The 20,219-nt window shown below is 39.3% G+C and overlaps 1 protein-coding gene across 7 annotated transcripts in view; it reads right to left on the reverse strand.

Annotated features, from left to right (window-relative positions):
• Positions 1-18,672, reverse strand: part of CCDC57 (coiled-coil domain containing 57) — a 35,385-nt gene extending 16,713 nt beyond the window's left edge. For 2 of the 7 annotated variants that reach the window (XM_061479941.1, XM_061479947.1), the window contains exons 1-4: positions 18,515-18,672; positions 9,692-9,851; positions 4,685-4,868; positions 2,639-2,739 (exon numbers count right to left, since the gene is read on the reverse strand). In XM_061479941.1, the coding sequence (XP_061335925.1) occupies positions 2,639-2,739; positions 4,685-4,868; positions 9,692-9,851; positions 18,515-18,657 (588 nt within the window). In that variant the 5' untranslated portion in view covers positions 18,658-18,672. Of the gene's footprint in view, positions 1-2,638; positions 2,740-4,684; positions 4,869-9,691; positions 9,852-10,763; positions 10,949-13,124; positions 13,417-18,514 lie in introns of those variants that run through there. The other 5 variants (XM_061479944.1, XM_061479945.1, XM_061479943.1 and 2 more) reach the window with 5 other exon arrangements.
• Positions 18,673-20,219: the final 1,547 nt, after the last annotated feature.

The following is a 20,219-nucleotide window of genomic DNA, read 5'->3' on the forward strand; positions in this document are numbered from 1 at the left end:
CACTTTGGTGTACATACAGCAATTTACACCAAAGCAGACACAAATTATTACATTCGACTCTCATCATATGAACTGTTAAATTAACACACTGAAACTCAACATAAAAAGAGGTCAAGGCAGTGACCAATTAACAGTACCACTGGTTGTCATACCATGTACCATCTTCACTGTACCAAGATGCAAAAGCACATCACAGAGCTGTGGGAGGAATACCATTTGCTTAAGCTTCTATTTTTCCTGAATTTTTCTTAAAAACATTCAGCAGCATTACACAGAAGATTTTTTTTTCAGGTGAGAGGTTGTACACTGTAGAGTTAGGAGTTGAACTCAGAAATCTTTCTACCTTTAGCTCCATGCCCAGAGTAAAACTCTACAATACAAAAGAGAGAAAACACAGAAAAGCTGGTACTAAAAAATGGTGAGAGGAAAAACGCTCCTCAGAGTTGATACAAAAGGAAGAGAAGAAAAAATCACATGCATGTAATAATCTACATGCCTATTTTACTAGTTTCCACATAAACTTTCCTCTTCTTTAGCTACTTTTTAGCTCTATAGTAATTTTGATATTATGGTCCCAGAACCTCTGTTATATTAAATGAGAAAAAAACCCTATCATTATAGCTCTTCATATTGACTCCATATCTGCTCCCCCATTTTTAGCTACCACTATTGCTCAACAGATTCTAAACTCCCCAAGCTAGGGATATTTTTGCATGTAATTCACCATGGCCTTAAGAGCATGTAATTAATAAATGGTAAATGGAAGCAGCACAGAGACAGTATAGAAAAATATTAAGAGATAAGCACTTCTAATATGCAGTAAGGAATTCTGATGAAGTTTTGCCAATTGTTTGTAACAGAACTGTTTCCAGTTGCCAGTCTATGCCTAAGAAGGCTTGCTATGTACCAAGGAAGAAGAAATAAAGCAGTCAGCAGAAATACAGGAAATGACAGCTCAGCATCAGTGAAGACAGCATTAACTACAATTCCAGCATTTTGTTCATTTCGAGTTTTGGTCTGCACATCTGCTATTTACTACATGCCTGTATATATAAAGCACACGTGATTCAGCATTTCACACACAAGATGCACACTGCTGCCTGAAAAAATGTTCTCATATCTGGCCCTGAGCACTGAATTACAGTTTAGCAAAGGATTAATCTCTGTCATAGAGAATGTTCCATTCCTATCTTACCGTCTCCAACGCAAAGCCACTCCCTACTTTTCTTTTAAGGCTATATCCCCACTTAAAGAAATGTGAAGAAAATAAGAATGCATCTTCGACAGTCATTCATAAAATGTTTACAGCAACAGAAAAGAATAGATGGTATAAGATTAAATTTTCACCTAGTTCTGGAAGTGGCCAAAAAGAAAACATAAATCTATGTTGTCTACACTGCCACACACTGATTTGCTAACTATAATTTGACAGCAGGAACGAACAGATCTCCTTCTATGTTCAGTAAAAAGATAAAACTAAGATTAAACATGATCTGTGCCTGGTGGCTTGTGCATGTTTTCACACAAGGTTCCCAAGGCCCCACAATTTTGTTTGATCATTGGTATTACTTCAGCTCTTAAAGCTCTTAGTTTTAACGCCCACAAAATCACCAGGCCTGGAAGGGACCTCTGGAGATTATCCAGTCCAACCTGCCCTTAAGGCAGGGCCACCTAGAGCAGGTCACACAGGAACCATCCCGGGTAGGTTTGGAATGCCTCCAGAGAGAGAGGCTCCACCTCTCATCCTTGTTTATTACCTGGCTATTATTTCCATTTTCTTGAACTTAGATGGTTACTGGTGAGTCTTAACAGTAAGAATAAAGCATGCAACTTCTATGGGTAGATCTTACAGATTACCTCAAAATTAGAAATCCCTTATTTTTTCATTGTATTTTAACCTATCATACATGAGACTCCATTTACTACACCATGAAGTTCCTGGGAGACAGAAGGGGAGAACATACAGTGACTTAAGCCTTATGTAGTATTCGATATTTGTCCCAGTCTTCAATTCCTGTATTACTTTTTCAGACAGACGCCTGTTGCAAGTTAACGCCGATGTCGGTCCTGCCCTTTACAGCAGCGCGATGGGAATGACATTGCGAGCCCTGGAGCCGTGTGAGGGCGCTCCAGCGCCAGCGAGCCCCTCGCCCGCACTCGCTGCAGGTGGCTGGCGCTCCCTAGCGGGGCCTGTGAGGGAGCAGGGCTCGGCAGCTCCTGCCCGCCCGCGGGGACACGGCTCCCGCGCGTCCTCCCTCCTGATCAGAACGCGCATTGAAAGGCTTTTGGCACTTCAGAAAAAGGCTGAAATATGGATTTACAGCGGAAAACTTGAGGAGGCGACACACTGCAGTTTGAGAATTTGCAAGTGCGGAAAAAATACCCAGAAGGGCTTGAAAGATCAGGAGTGATTTGTGACAGGGGACGGCCAGTCAAAACGCATTCCCAAGACAGGATGAGCCTAAGTCTGGCTGAAATAAATCACTGCTGGCTTTCATCTAATTTACACTCATTACTAGCTAACCACATAAGCACATACTGCCTGAGTTTTTAATATTTATTTAAATAAAAATAATATGTATTTAATTACACACACATGCACATGCAGGCATTTTCAGGAGTTTAAACCTCTTCATACCTTTTCTGCACCTGGGTTTACCATACAATCCAAGTTAACTGAGCTGACTTTGGTATTGCTCAAAGTGGTTCCAGTTGAAATTCTGTTTGTGCACAATAAACCTAAAAGAGAAGATAAGTATAATATAAATATATATGTATTTATCCAGTTTAGGCTTTCATAGCAACAGCTGCTTTGGCCTTTTGTTCTATTACTATGCATGTATACCACTTCAGGAGATATATTGTGAACAGAGCTGAAGAAACAGAAAAATAATAGTAGTCCTAAAACATGCAAACGTAAGTCAGCTACCAAGTAAGAACGCAAATAGAGATGACACATGAGAAAGGTCAATTCATGGGTAAAGGAGCACAAAGAAGTTTTTATTTCTCCCAGTACTGCCTCAGGTAATCATTCTTGCGAAACTGACAATACTGAACATAACGAGAACATTTAAGGTACAACAGCTTCTTTCAGTCACAGCTGAAAAAGATATCACCAATAAATGGAAGCTAATCCTGAACAATTCTTCTTTTAGTGCCATTAAAAATGTGAGTCCCAACTTACGGATGCACATGGACAAGTCATGAGAAAGAACAGGTTACTTTCTGGAAATCAGAAGCCCCCCTCCAAATTACATTGTCTTAAAAATATCAGATGGAATATTATAATCTCTTCTAGTGAGTGAATATAGTCTCCATAAATTTAAAAAAATGGGTACAAGAAAGATTAGTTGAATGAAGTATTTCAGCCATAAAGAAAACAGATAAACGCATTTCTGAAAACTTATGTTTATCAGCTGACAGAGATTATTGCATCTCTTGGATACTGCCCAACTTCAACAGCCATAATTCTATTATATATTGGATAACATCATCTTCAAAAAACTGGACTAATTGAGCTGCCTGTGACAAAAACTACGCTTGAATTTGTTTTTTATTTAAAATTAACAGAGGTTTTGTTTTAATTGATTATTAATGTCTCATTATTAACACAGCTAGAGGATGCTTATTGTTTATTAAATAAAGACTACTCTTGTTTGTTAGTGGGCATTTCCTTAGCACTCAGCCATAGTAGCAAGACAAAGAAAGCTTGGTGGATGCAGGTCAAAGAAACTGTGTTAACAAACTGACCTTCCATGAAAACAGGAATCACAACAACTATAACTGGAACTGATACCCTATGCTCATTTACATACCTACACACAAAAAAGTACTACCTACCTACCCACCCAAAATGAGCCTCTCTGCAAGAGCTTCCCTGCATGAAGTTTCCCAGGCAGACCTGACCCTCACTGGGGGACCTGGTTGACTCAAGATTTAGTGATGTAGAGCATCTTTGAAATGAGACGGTTTTTTCCCCCCCATTATCATTTAGCCCCACTTCTGGGAGTGGTGTGGTGACTGCCACACCAGTAGCACCTCACGTAATATATTACGGGCACATGCACAGGAAAGGTTTGTAAGGAAGGCATAGACCTGTTAAAGAGGGTGCCCATTAATACGATCAGAGGGCCTGAATACTTCTCCTGTGAAGAAACTACAATGAGGGAGGTGAGACACTGTGACAGATTGCCCAGGAAAGCTGTGCATGCCTTATCATTGAAAGTGCTCAAGGCCAGGTTGTACAGGACTTTGAGCAATCTGCTCTAGTGAAAGATGTCCCTGCCCATGGCAGGGAGGCTGGACTAGGTGACCCTTAAAGGTGCCTTCCAACCCAAACCATTCTGTGATTCTATATATTTGCTTCACTATCTGGAATTCTGTAATAACTTGTAATATATGTATACTTGCTTTACTCTTGCAATATATATACACACATTTACTTTCCTCACAGTAATTTTGTAGTGACTTATAGTGTGTGCATATTTCTTTTTACTAATAATAGCTTTGTAGTAATAGAAATTCCGAGACTCTCAGACCTCTGTGTGTTTATGTATTGTGGAAACTTGAGAACCCCACAGTCATGATCTATACATACACATGGGCTGGATAGCCCTCCTAGGTCATGACCACCACAGCTACACTTCATTAACTGAGTTTAGAGTTCTGTGGCAAGAGTAGTCACCTTGCTCTGTAAGCTGTCCATTTTCTGTCAAAGGAAGAGAGGACATCTGCTTATCAAGACTCTCCATTTCTTTCCTCATTTGTGCAACAGCAGCCCGAAGACTGGCATTCTGCTCCTGAAGCCTTTTCATTTCCAAGGTAGGAATATTTTTGCTTAGAGAAGTTTTATCATCATACTGAAGTATCTGTAAAATAACAATACAACACATTTCATTAATGAGCAACACATTTTCTCCACACCATCACACAGAGATCCTAGTACTTTCAATCCATGAACAGACTTGGGAGAAAAGAACTACAGAAAGAGAAAAATGACATCTGGTTATTCTGGGGATTTGTCAGGGGAAAAAAGTGGTATGTAGAGAACCTGAGATATAGAAGAAGGCATAAATGGGGAGGAGAATAGCCACAGAGATAGCTCTGTCTTATCACTGCTGTTCTTTGAAGTGTGCCATCTCTAGCTCTTCCATGTGTGGGTAACCCATCTCCTTAAAGAACTTACTGGTTCAACAGCAGTCACTTTTCTGACCAGCCAAATTCTTGAAAGTGTCATTGGAGATAATTTGTTCACAAGAGCATGAAGAAGCTGGATATACTTTGCTAAACTGGAAAAGAGGAAGGAGTGCATGGATTACACCTAGACAACCTGAACAATGGAGAACAGGTAGAAAACCTCTCAGCACTTAAGATTTAAGATAAGTAGCAGTATCTTCTGTTTGTACTTTAGTTACAGGTAAGCTAACAGTGAACAATGCAAAAGGAACATCTATCAGATAACAATTGAAGCTCTGCCTTCACAAAGGCTTTGAAGCCTGACTTTTGGAATTGTACTTGATACAAATATGAATTGATGAGCAAATGTCATTCTTAGATTTCCAGAACTGAAGAAACTGACAAAAGCAAAGTTGCCAAAACTGGTTTAACTTCTGTAAAAAACCTGACTGATATTAGTAAAATACCAGCAGCTTGCTTATTTCCGAGTAATCCCAGAATAATTCAATTTCTGAAATTTTTGAGTGGGAATTGCTCAGCATTTTCTCCACAGGCTGCATGCAACCTTACAGATTATTCTAAAGATTTAGTTTGGAAAGGTAGTCCTGTGTGAATAAAATGATGGTGTAATCAGGACTAGAAATGTGAAACATTCTAGACCACAAAGTGTAAGAACTGCTTTACTCTGTTACACCAAAGGTTGCTAGTTCCAGAATCCAATTCTTGTCAACAGTCAGCAACATATGTTTAGAAAAAAAAAAAAGACAAATATGGAAAAGCTTCCCCTCATGTGCCTCTTCAATTTCCAAATTCACAATTTTGGGGGAGGGAAGGAAAAGGAAAACCAGATGCAACAGCAACAACAAACCAAAACCAACCAACCAAAACCAACAAAAACACACCAAACCAAAAAAAGACCCCCCAAAACCCCACAAACCCAAACACAGACATTGATTGGAGAACACGTTTCCTGGTGTTTCTACCCAGGATTTCCTTGAAATTCTAGTACAATCATCAGGAAGAAGTTTTAGTAGGATCCATGGGATATAAGGACAAGGATACTAGGGTGCCGATATTATTTACCTCTTCTCTTTCTTCATTCAGAGTGTGACTGCAAACACATTTAAAGACGTTACATCAGACTGATGACAGTGTATTATAACTGTGGTTTCATCCAAACAGAGAATGCAGAATTTAGATTCTACCTCTGTAAAATCCTCTGTAGCTGATGGAAACATTTGTCATCAGCCATTTAAGAAATGCAGATACTATTTGGTACAAGAGTATTAGAAAGCCCTGCAATTGTAGACTACACATTCCTACAGTCACTAAATGAATCTTGATTCACAGACAGTCCAGACCAGGTGTTTCTGGAATATTTGTATTGAGTGCTGCTAATTCACGTTTCTGAGCCTCAAAAAATGTTTCACTGTTTTCAACCCTAACCTTAAATTGTGCAAAGCAGCAGTTCTGCCTTTTGAGAGGGAAAGGCAACCCGTAAGGCCTTGCACATAAGACAAGTCAGAAAAACACTTCAGTGTCAGTATTTATGCCTCGCACAGACTCAAACATTACTCCTTTTTGATCTCCTCCGTCATTCTACACTTCCTTCAGTCTCCTTATTTCCCCAGTCATAAGTCTGGTCTGTGAGTGCGATGTGAAAGCATGATCTAAACATAATAGCCTTCAAATTAAATTTCCCTGTCACAAAGACAACACCTGCCCTACAGCCTCTTTCTCCTGTGGCTCTTCCTGCCCTAACAGTAGAAGGTATGCATAAGATGAGGCTAATGTCTATTCTGCTTTCATAATTTCTCTGAGGCTGTTAAGGTGAAGAAAAGGGACAGAGACTGAAAAGGCATGAAGGGAAAGGCACCAGTAGGTATCAAATCACTCAGGGTTTTTCTGGAGCCCAGAACTTCATCTCAACCTGCAACATACAAATTAATTACCACAGTTTCAATCAGAAATACAGCAGTTCCAGACTTTTGCCAGTGGAAAAGGGTCTAGACAGAACACCACATAAGCATTCAGAACTACTGCAAGTAATCTTTTATCTGTGCACTTGTATGATATTATAAGCATGCTCCAGTGAGGCAGACAAGGCCCAAGTCATACTCAAAATCATTTACAAGCAAGATTTTCCAGGCTGGTGTGTGTCACATCGCCGTTAATTAAAGTCAAGAATGACTACTGCAATATTTGTTGTATCCTCATGGGGTCTCAAATCAATCTGAGGAAAGGGCCTTTATGCTGAAGATACTGTACTAGGGTGTATTTAAACTATTCTTGCCTCAATCATCTGAATCAGAGGGTAGCTAACAAATGATTCCTTCTTTAAGAAGGCTCACTGACACAATTTTTATCAATTTTAAACTTTCAATCACTTTCCCCCTTTGTTTACAATTAATTTTGTACAGAAAATTTAAGATGAAAGGTTCTAGTTCCCAATAATTTCTCTGGCATTTATTTGTTTTTTAAACAAGAGCCCTTCACATAAAACAGAGACAAAAATAATTCTGCTGTGATGGGTACTGCTTATCCTACAGGCTAAAAGTACAAAACAGAGAGTATATTACCAACAGAAAGAAAAGTGTGAAAATGGAAACGAAGTCTTGCCAACAAGAACAGTCAGTTACAGTGGAAGAAATCAGTGAATGTGAACAGTAAAAGAACCCCTTCCCAGTTCTGGTTCTCTCGGTACTTGAGCAATCAACCTACAATCAGTCTAGTTTGAAATTGAAGTGGAAAACCAACTTGCTCTATGGTAAGATTTTGCAAGCACTCTGCTTTTGTCTAATTATTTTATAAAAATATTTACACAAAGTATCCTGAATACATCACTTTCTGTGTTCAGAAACCACTAGGCTTGCTTAACACTGCTTTTTCTTATCAGCAAGCTCTGATAATACACTCTTAACTGCTTGCTGTTGAGCATCTGCAGCTGCCCAGAAGGGCACGCTACAGCGCATTCTACTTTCATTCCTTTACAAAGGACAATTTTCTACTCGCAATGCCTTATCCTTCAGCACGGTTTCAAACCAGCATTATGATTGCAATTTTGAATGGTTCTCTTTTAATATATGTATTTTAATAAGTAGCAATCAAAGAAAAACTATTTTGTGACACTGAAATAAAAGGCATTATTTTAAACAGCTGGTAAATTACTGTTTTAAAGCATTGCCTTGAAAGTTTAACTACAATTTTAAAATCTACCCTGAATTGCAACTAACACAGACCCTTGTGAACTTTCCAGAAATTAATTCTTTCCATTCTGATGTGCCATGGTGGTACAGTACATTTTTGTTTTGGAGCAACTGTACATACAGCTCCTTTTGCCATTGAGTAATGGATCAGAGCCATAATGAAGCCTATGACACCTAATCTATGCGTATTCCAGACTAGATATGTCTGTATTTTGAATTAAACATATGAAACAGATGAACTGCTTAAAAAAAAGTGCAATGGAAAAATGCCCCATGAAGTTGTCAGAATGAATTCACCTAATTCAAGACAGTGTCGACCCTGTTTCCTTCAGGTAAAAATACCGTGATTAAACAATGCTTGCATTGTCAGCTCTCTCTCAACAGTCAAAGCAGAAAGAATAGTCTTCATGCAAGTTGCAGGCTTTTTTTCTGTAGATCAGCTTCAAAGTAGGATGGAAGAAAAGCAGAGGACATCACTACAAAGGGTATGGAGAGGAGGGAGGGGACAAAGGGAGCAAGAGAAAGAAAAATCGAAGAAAAAATAGGGACAGGGACTTAAAGCACATCCATTTGGTTCTGTCAAAAACTCTTCATGGAAAAGTAACTTGGCTTTGTTGTCTCATCTTCTGTATGAGATACAGACAATGCTGATTCATCTCTCAGATGTGTTCCTATCCTACACCCATTGATGCCTATCAATATTTTTTGGAAGATGATGGTAAAATAAAACACCAGAGTAAATGCATTCTATACTTTGGAAACAAGTGCTTTCTCTGTGCCAAGGAGTTTACTAGGCAACTGGTCATTGAGAATAATGGTTAGCCCATTGTATAACAGCCTCTAAGCAATAAACATGTTTCATTTTTCAGAAACAGAAGCTTGTACACTTCACAAAATAGGATTCCCCCCCTCCCCCCTTACAAAAATACTCTTGAGTTTTCCAGGACTAATATTGTTCCCTTGACAGAATCCAAGCTGCGCTGTGATCTGAAACTCTTTTTGGCTGTGGGCCACTCTAAAAGAAATCTTTCTTCTGCTACAATGCCAAGAGAAAAGCAGTGGCATCTCTCAAGCCAACCTGACTGTTACAAGGGCTAAAAGGCCACTATTAGAGACTGTCCATTAAAATTAATCTGGTCTCTCATGAAATATATTTGCTGAACTGCTGTACACAATACAGATTACCATTTTACAGATTTTTGAAAGAAAATTGAGGTAATGCCTCCCCTGAAGAACACCATGGTGAGAAAATCTCCATATCTCTCTATGCAACAGATGGTTCCTAAAAAACATTAACGTGAAATTCTCACCTGCTCTCTTGCTGAAGACAGGCTTTGTGTTAGATCCTCTGATTTCTGATACCAATTACTTTCTGCATTCTCGCAGAGGTGCTGCCAGTCCAGTTCTGCCTGCATTTTATTCTGCTCCAGTATCCATTCTTGCTCAGCTACCAGAGACATTTGTTTATACCTACAATACACAGGGAGAAGCTGTTGATTGCAGCAGGATAAATACTGAGGATGTTTTGAGTTTGATTTTTTGTTTTGTTTTAAATCTCAGCCTTGTTTACTGTCCTCATCTTCTTTCCTTGTTCTATTTTCCAAATCTATTACATTCTACTGTAAGTATTTTACTAGACAAAAGCATCTTAATTGCTTAGAGCTCAGCAGTCTCCTAGGGTCCATCTCTGTGGGTATTTAGAATCACCTTTGGAGGTCACCTCAGCAAAGCTGGCGTAAACTGCTCAACACCAGTACTGCTCTCAGCAATACCATCCACAGCATGTTTCCCATTTGCTAATAATGGAAATGGGATACAAAAGAGCTAGGAATTTAAGTTGTTGGATTGTCAGGGTAAAAATCCTAAGCTCAAAGGCTGCTGCACACACATACATTGAAAACACAACTAGGAAAGAGAGATCAGAGATGCACAAAATGAGAGAAACCTCATATACAAAATTTAAGAGCTTTCAAGACCAGTTTCAACACAAGCTGAGCTTTCAAAACATGAAGCTGTCAAGACTTCAGGGAGCTCATAAGCTTGATTGTAAATGTCATTTTAGACAAAGCTTTAAACAAAGCTTTAGTCATCTTTACTATTCTTCATCCTTACGGAATTTGGCCAGCTGTGCCCTCAACTTCTCTTCCTGCCCATGCATTGATTGATTTTGGAATTCTTTAGAGGCAGACTCCTAAGAAATCTCAATCAGATGAGAATCCTGACCTGGTTTTAGCACCACAACTTGTTTTTGAAGCCTACACACAAGAACAACCACCCTCCCATGTTAATATATATTTGCTTAAGACAATTAACAAAATATGTGATGCAATCTTGAACATAAAACTACCCAATAACTTTTTTTAATTAGGAGCTCAGAGGGACTTTTTCATGAGCCAAATGCATACTGTAAACCAGTATTTCCAGTCATACAAAATGCAGAAATTCTTTAGTTTCCAGTCGTCTTCTTCAACTGGCAGCTGTCACTTTCCAGGCTGGCTATGAAAGAAGTCCTTCTGGTCTGTTGTTCCCAAATACTTTTCCACATGATCTCATTTTCTTGTTAAGCCCTAAGGAGAGGTTTCTTGATTACGTCAATCATAAAACTAATGTTTATATGCATACATCGAAATTTTGCCACAAATTTTGCTGCAGTAATATACATAGAACATACAACAGCCTGAGTTGGAAAGATCATCTGGTCCAACCTTTCATGGTAAAGGAGCCTAGATGAGATTATCTAGTACCCTGTCCAATCATACCTTGAAAACCTCTAGTGGTGAGGACTTTTCCCTGTCCCTACAACAATGGTTCCAGCAATAATTGTTCTCATTGTAAAAATCTTTTTTACATTGAGATGAAACCTCTCCCAGCGCAACTTGTACCCCTGGCCTCTTGTCTTCTCCATGGGGCTCCTTGTGAAGGGAGATCCTCCATCCTCTTTGTAGCATACTAGAAAACTGCAAAGTCCCCTCAAGCCTTCTCCTGGAAAAGACCCAATTCCTTTAGTCTTTCTTCACAGGGCAAGTTCTCTAGCCCTTCAATCACCTCTGTGGCCCTCTCCAGTCTGTCCATGTCTTTTCTCAATTGTGGGCACCAGAACTGACACAGTACTTCAGGTGTGGTATCTGTTTAACCATGAATTACTGTGAGCTTTTCACATAAATAAACTGGGCACAAAAATGGTATGATGTTCTCAATTTCTTTCATCACAGTTTATGAAACAAGATAAATCAGGTCACTTACATCCTAATGAGAGCATCCTTCTCTCTTAAGCAAGCACTGTGACTCCATTCTCTTCTGCAAAGCAAGATTTCCAGACTTTTATGTCTCATCTGCAGCTTCTATTGCCACTATTTAGCTGGACTTAAGACCAATGCTGAATCTTTCTTATGACACTGTAGAGTTTAACTCCAATTTACCACATAACTGACGCTGTGATTAGCACAAAGAACATCATCATCTCACCTAATTATAGGATCAGGTAATCCTAAAAATAAAGTTGGCTTGTTTTGGGTTAAGATGACTCATAAAGAAGCCATTTTAACAGGTAATCTACTCCATTTAACATATTCTTTTACCATATTGAAAATATTCTTCACAGTAATTGAAGAACTGAAAGAGAGCTATGTTAGGTGTTTCAAATAAGAGACTGTAGGAATCCATTGAGCACAAAATGCTGACTTGAATATTCAGTTTTCACTTACAGATTAATTTCCTGAGCATGCACTCACACAAAAAAAACAGGTTTAAAATAAGACAGAAGTGTATGTTAAAAGAAATTAGCAAATTAGACTGAACAGTCTTGAGCTATAGATAAAACCCCCCAAATTATTTCAGCCTTTTTTGACACAACTTAAAAGTAAAATTTTAAATATAAACCAACAAACATTAACAGAAGTAAGCACTGGAACAGGCTTCCCAGGGCAGTGGTTGAGTCACCATCCCTGGAGGTACTTAAAAGATATTTAGATGTGGCACTTGCATACAATGGTTTAATGGAGGATTTGGCTCTGTTAGGTTTATGGTTGGACTCGATATTAAAGGTCTTTTCCAACCTAAATGATTTTAAGCTTCTGTATTTCACTGGAGATAAAGTGACAAGAGGGCTGCTAGGAAATAGGAAGCTATGGGAAAGACTTCCTCACACACACACTCATGTAAACAATTAAAAGTAATTTTAATATCAAATACATTTTTACACAAAAGCAAAGGAAAGCAGGCTTCATTATTCTTTAACGTTTAGAATACAGAGAGGTATAAAGCTCCTCCTAAAATATCACAGTCGGAAGGTCGAATTTCATTCTTAGTCTGATTATCTTTTTTGATGAAAGGACAGCAATATAAGAGGCAGAAGTGTGTGTGAGGAAGCCTTGTAATGAGGAGAATAACAAGAAACATTTACCCAGCTCACTGAAACTGCCTCCGCTCCCTAATGCTGACCTCTCCTGCAGTTCCACGGCTAACAAATATAGCCATGTGCTGTCTACAGAAAACGATTTTACACAATATCAGATTACAAAACACGTTCTTAAGAGTTCCTCACAAGGGACAGCTGCCAGGCAAACAAACCAAGAGCTACTATCCAAGCAGTGCGTAATTTTCTAAGTTGTCATTTCAAATCCCATCAACTTATGAAAAAAAAAAAGAAAAAAACCTAAAAGCTTATGTAACTACAACAGTGTCAAACCAGAATTGCTAGATGGCTCTGCAGCAACACAACACTGTGTGTCCATATTTTTATACCCCTTTCTAACAAGCAAGATCTCCTTCCAGTTCATGGATATTCCTCTCCATCTGATGTTTCAGGTTCACACACTCCTGATGCTGATGATCTATGTGACTATTCCTAGAACAAAACCAGAACACATTAAAGAGCATCTCTGGTGACCTAATGAGGCATCCATATGTAATTTTTTTAACAGTAAGACATAACTGTAAATACAAGATGCTGTAATTCCCTAAAGAAAGTCGCCATCAAAATTTTTCTCATAAGTCATTTGAAACCAATTATAACAATTGTGACTTATCAATAATATATGCAACTTTTGAAGTTGCTGGAGGATCTGTTGCAAAGGATTGCAAGACTTCCACTCAACAGAGTTCCTCTTCTCCACAGTTTCTGTTACATAAGAAATGGCAAAACAAAGGCTGGCCAGCAGAAATCTGATATTTTAGATACATTTAAAAATAGAAGCAGCTCATATCTTTTCCTCTCCTCCTCTTCCTAGTATTTGCTACTAACAAAAAATGTTTCTCTGAGATACAGTGGAAAAATACTAGTAAGGCCAATATTTCAAACAAATACAAAAAGCCAATACTGCTACTGTGACCAGTAAGTTCTCTAATGATACCCAGAATCGTTTCAAGCTCTGGGTTCATCCCTGCAAGACTCGACAGGCTTGGTATAGTCTGGTAGGTGGCCAAACAGACGTGGATTGATATTGTGTAGTTCTGCAACCTTCTAATTACTTTCAACTCTATATTGCAGTTATTTTTGGTAGCTGAATGACCACAGCACTTGGTTGATCATATAACAAATATGTAAACAGAACTGCAAACTAGAACTGGATAGTCATAAAAAGCTAAATGCATATTTACTTTCATATTCTGCTATGATTTTGCTTTTAAATTTACACTTCACCTGACTCAATTCAAATTCTGTAGCCAACACTTGGATATATAAATAAAGTAACAGAAGCAGCATCTCTGCATAGTCCAGACAGGCACTTTTATACCTCCCTTGTTCATCCCACAACTTCTTAGGGCAAGTCAGATCAGAAGAGTAGTCGCTGTACTGCTCAGTGATTAGTACCCAGCTTACCCTAGCAAAAGGGCAATGCTAGGCATAGAAGACTCAAAATCCTCCATCCATTCCCAAAAGACATGCTTCATATAAAATTCCTGAAGTGGCTTTAGAATTTGAATACGTTCCAGAACTACAGTAACATAAATCAGTCAGTGATCTTTGAGGAATTCCAGGTTCACTTCCAGATCACTCCTAATAACTAAAAAAACTTATTTAAAACTTATCTAGTCATCTCCACATTACAAATGCAGTTTGACTCAAATACTTTACAGCAATTAACATTTTAAACAGGATAATCCCCAAGACACTGTTTACAGCTGAAGACAATAGTTCTATCAAACAAGAATGATGTGTGGAAAGAAATAATCTTTTATTCTCTGCTCCCCACAAGATTTGGAAGTCTATACAGAATAATAAAAATTAGTGAGAGTGGCCAAGCTAAACAAGGGCATTGCTTTAGCTATCTTAATATTATAATTGGTTTTATTGGTCATAAATCTTGGTCCCATGATAGATATGCCCCAACAGACTTCTTTGTTTCACAGAGGCCTACCAGAGAAGGTGGGATAAAAGGCATTTAAGAGTGCACAAACCCAACTCCCATTTTAAGATTAGCTTGCAACAGCTTAAAATAGCTGAAAGGCTGAACCATTTGTGTTGAATCCACAGTACAACATAGCAACTGATGTCTAATAACCTTAGACAATATTATTGACAATGGTTGATACCATTATCATTTGTCTCCTCACATACATAGAAGGAAAGTGCATCTTGATTTAACACACAGGAGACACACAATACTTTCAGATTCATCTCACTTCCCAGAGGTGTTCAGTGCCCAAGGAAAAAGCATTCTTTTTCTGACAAATCCTTTTCTGCTCCCCACACTGTGTTTCCCTTATGCCATCTCCATCCAGTCATACTGTCCCTCCAACTACTACATAAATTACGTAGGGACAAGCTGCACGTTTAGGAGCATCCTCACTTTCACATAATGCTATCATATCTCTAACAGGTTACCAGAAATCACACAAGTCATTGTGAAACCAAGATACAGAAGGTGCAAAGACAGCCTAAGTCACATCTGTTAGCCCTCACTCTGTTCATGTTCTAGGTGTTCCTCTGTCAGAATAGATAACCAGACCTCCATGCTCAAAGTGCTCTTTATTGTATGAATGATTTTACCACACCATTCCAATCCAAACCTCTCCCAGAGAAGCTAAACTTCTCTTTTCCTGAACGCAATTCTAAGGAAGTCACATCTCACCTACAAAACTGTTCCAACTCTTAATTAATGTTCTTCAACATGTTGTATTGTCAGCAGCAATAACAAAATTAAGGTTTTTTGTTTCTTTCCTTGACAAGCATTTGCTCCACTTTAACCAGCTGTACTCTAGCACCACTAGTCTCTGCCTCTTAGCATTTTCAGATGTTTTCATTTGAGTAACTGTGATATCATACTGTTCTAACTCTTCATTTCTCTCTTCAAAAATTCTTAGGGTATAGAAGAAAAGCCAAAAACCTTTCAATTTGATAAAATCTTTCATGCATGTCTTGGAGCTGCTTTTTGACATATTGCAGCATGTACACCAAGTAACAAACACCGCTAGAGACACAATGATATGATGGTCTTTCAATTCTGCTGGCCTAGATTTCACATTTATCCCTAAAGCAATAAAAAAAATAAAATTATTTTCATATTCTGCTTTCTGTTGGCAATCTTCAGATTGTGCTACTATGTAGAATATAGTGTAAGCAGAATAGTCTTCATTTGGGTAAGCAGATACAGATTTTTTTTTTTTTAAAGTCGGTGTCATGAACATTAAAGCCTCCTTACCTAGGAAATGAAACACTAAAAGATTTGTTCCCTCTGTATCTTCCTTTCAGCTACTGTTGCTTCAAATGCATCTGATGGCTACCAGTTCAAAAGATTAGATAAATCTTAAGTTCCCTCCTCCAACCCAATTGTAAATACATTAAAAATAAAAAACACCTACAAGATGTTTTCCGGACCCAAGGCACTGAAAGAAACTATGCTCAGTCTATACTCACTAAAGCATGAAAATATTTTTATAAGTGCTTTTTAAAAGCCTGACATATGTTTTATTAGCTAAAGTTAGCAGTACATTATTAGGCAAGACCTTTGCATGACGAACAAAAAACAAGACCGCAGCTCCAGCCTATTATGTCCTTGAAATCATCAAATTGAAATCACAAGTTTTCTTGAAAAGAGTTGGTTAAGAAAAATTATAGCTCTTTCACAATCTCTCTCTACAATTACCTTAAAATTAAAAGGCACCACACAGGTTCCTATGAAAACAACCCTCTTCTCTATCTCCATATTATCTCAATTAAATTAACAGCACTCGTAAATTGAATGTGGTATCTTGAGGTGAGTTTGGGTTACATATAACACAATTCATTTTATATAAAAATATGAACGAATACACCTTTCTGTAATTTTAAAATACTGCCTTCCAGAGAGCTGTATTTCCTAGAAATGCAATTTAATAGGGGAGAAGGGAACATTTTGCCTTTGATAGCAGCATTTATAATTTCACATTAGTTTTAATAACAGCCATAATGGAAATAGCAGTATAATTTTAAATATAAATTGCACCAATTGCCTGGATGTCTTGCAGTCAAAAGAACAGTAAACTTACATAGAACATCAACAGATGATTTAGGAAAGAGTGTACGTACAAGCAAGACACAACATCTTACAACAAGCACAGTTTACTCATACAACCTAAACAGTAAAAATACTCAATAATGTCCAACCACTTACTTAAAGCCTACCCAGAAAGAGGCAATTCAGTGGAGCTTTTGCAGCTGTTACTAAGATGCTACTTCAACAAGAAGTCAGATGCCATGTTTGAGACAGTTACTTTTCAACCAAATAAGGAAAACAAGGTGATGCGGAAGCACATTTCAAAGTAACAAGAGCTTTCAAACTTCCATACAATCCCTCTTTGTAAGAGGTGTAAAGCTTTAAAACGTTGTTTAAAGTATAAAGAAGCTGTACTTGCTTCTCTCTTCCTTGCTATCTTTATAACATACCCTTACTGTATCAAGAGTAAGACGAGTAATACATGCATGACAGACTAACAGAGCTAATAAACCAAGACTGCTTCTCTTCTTTTCAAAACTACAGAAAAGAAAATGCCACATAGCCAGTATCAGTTAAGTATCTCTAGCTACAACTGTCTTCCTTGATGATTCCTACCACATGAGTACTAGCACAGCCGTTTCACTCTGTGCTGCATGTCAAGCAATCAGCATAGACACACTAGTTGTGCCAATCTTGTCAACATAGTTCCAACAAGAAACATCAAGTTCCAAGTTTACATCACTTATGTAGTATCTCCTTCTTTACTGCTAGTAGCTGGTTTGTTATTTACTTTACAAGTTAAGTTGGCCATATAAACAGCAAATATACACTATTACATAACCCAACTGGAATAGATAAAATATAGTAGAACTGGGGGATAGGATAATGAGTAATAACATACATGAGAAACCTGGGATGTCAGATACTGAGCAGTGACACACCTCTGGCAAAGTACAGGGCAGGCTATGCTGTGGGTTACATGACAGCTTAGCATTATGCAGCACAGTCAGAAGAGAAGGAGGCATAAGTTACCGCCTAAGTAAAATATAGGGTATGGTGAGAAGAAACGATTGCTCCTGGGACTGAGAAATGGGCACATATTCTACAGAGGGGTCAGGAATGTAAAATGAGGGCAATGCACCATGAGGAACAAGGACACTGAGTCCCTAGAGCAAGTATCCTCAGGGAGGACAGGAAGAGACAGACAAATGGATGAAGGCAATGCTACCAGAAAGCTAGGGATCAAGTATCCCGCAGGACTAGAGGCTTGTACACTTGGAGGGCACAGAGGAACATAAAGATGTAATCAAGTGGGAGTGAAAGAAAACACTGCCAGTGGCAGCCAGCAGATCCCAGTAGGAGGGTGGGAAGTCACACTGAGGGCCCAGAGGGTCAGATGCTCTGAGGCAGAAGAACAGATGGCAGGCAGGCTGTCAAGGTCAAGTCTCTTAGTTCTCAGTAGAGAGGAGCACACAGTAGCACAAGGTAATGCTTGGGACTCAGAGGCAGCACACAGAGGGCACTATGTAGAAGGGTGCAGCAAAGAAGCTGGTCCCCAGAGAGAGAAAAGGGCGGAAGGTGCACGGGTGCCGCATCGGGAGCTCTGAAGGACAAGCTGCGGCACAACGGGCCGCAGCGCCTTCTGATGGCGCCCGCGCATCACTCAGGTGGCGGCTCGGCTCCGCCTGGCACCAACCTGCCCGTCCTTCCGCTCACCTCCATAGGCCGCGTCTCACGGGAGCCGCGGCGGCAAACACCCGGTCAAGAGGCGGGCCCGTCTCCATGGGAACCGCGGCCCCCATAGCCCGGCCCCGGTTCGCTCCAGGCGGGGCTCGCGGCGAGCACCGCTTACGCCCCATCGGCGCTGTGGCGGCCCCGCCCCGGCCCGCGAGCAGGCCCGCTCAAGCCCGGCTCCCTCAGCGCCCGCAGCTCTGCTGGGGATCGCCCGCGCCCTTCACTGCCCTTCTTGCTCAACAGACCGGCGCTTCTCGGCTTCTCTCACTCCTTGTATCTTCTGCACCCTCTCCATTGCAACACAGCAGCACCTCCGCACTGTGTGAGCATGTGCGCACTCCTTTGCGGCCCTGGTCTCCCAATAACAGCCCCTTCTCCCAGAACACAGCTATACATTATTCAGTACTCTCAAATCGCATTTTACTGTTCACTTGTCTCCCTACACGTTTTATCAGACTGTTCGGTATAAAACAGTTTCTCCCTCATGCAGATCAGGAAGAGGAGTCCTGGCCCGTTTCAATTACAGCTATTAAGAACTGGCCCAAATGGAACAAACTACCCATTCCCTGCAAATTCCACTGCATCACGTGAAAAATTCTTAAAAGCTTGTAAAACAAGCTCAGGCCAACTACAAAATGAAGCCATGCAGCACAGATAAGCAAGTTCTGCTACCAAGGTATTTAATTATTAAAAAAAAGTATCTGTCAACTAAACCAGACTACACTGTCTGTATGACACAGGAAAGAGTGACACACGAGCTAGATTAAAGCATGATTTTCCCTTAGTCACTCGATGACTTGCTTGGCAGGAAGAAGTCATGGGGCAAACTTCCTGTAACGCTCTCACTTTTTCAGGTTTCTGGAAGATACAAACAGCTTTGCCAGATAGGAGACCTTTCAGAAACCTGAATGTTGCCTGAATTATGCCTGAAGTACACTCATTTAAACAAAACAGAATAAGAATATTACCAGTAGTTCTTTTATACATATGTATTTCCTTAGGTCATCAGAAGAGTATTTCCTAACCCTATGTTATCTAAAGAGAGCAGGTATTTACTTCTATCTGTAACTATTATTGAAAATCAGAATCAGAACTAATAATTAGACTTTAGAAATAAATCAAGTTTCATTTAGCTACATGAAGTGTATCTACATATAATTTCAGAACACTATAAATAAAGTGATTTAGTTAATTTGTTTGTATGAATCACCTCTGGTTTAAAATACAGCAGTGAAATCTGACCAAGTGATTTTCCAAATTTGAGCACACAAAAATTATAGTGCAAATCCCAGCATAATTTATACTCTGCAGTGGGCCTCTAAAAGCACTCATCAAAATCAGTACATAATAGGCAAATATCTAAATCTATATACCATGCTGACTGGTGGCATACTCCTTTTTCTTATGGCTTACCCCAGAGTTGCCGAATCTCTCAACCACATTATCTTATGCAACCCTTCCTCACCCCCCCCCCCCCCCCCTTTTTCCAAATTAGCTGTAATTTCCTCCAAGGTACCTTCAGCCAGTCCCTAGTCACATAGTTAAACACATCAGCTGCCCAAATGAGTAATTTCTAGTAATTCAATACTGTCCAAAATGAGTAAATTTTTATCTTAATGGTGAGTCAAAAAGATCACAGTCTATACAACACGGATTTTGGTATCAATGTAGAAATCTGTATACTCCC

Source organism: Pezoporus flaviventris, unplaced genomic scaffold (genome assembly GCF_033815535.1).
Source record: "Pezoporus flaviventris isolate CSIRO_AGI_PZ_B2104156 unplaced genomic scaffold, CSIRO_AGI_Pfla_v1 ptg000158l, whole genome shotgun sequence".
NCBI classification, from domain to species: domain Eukaryota; kingdom Metazoa; phylum Chordata; class Aves; order Psittaciformes; family Psittacidae; genus Pezoporus; species Pezoporus flaviventris.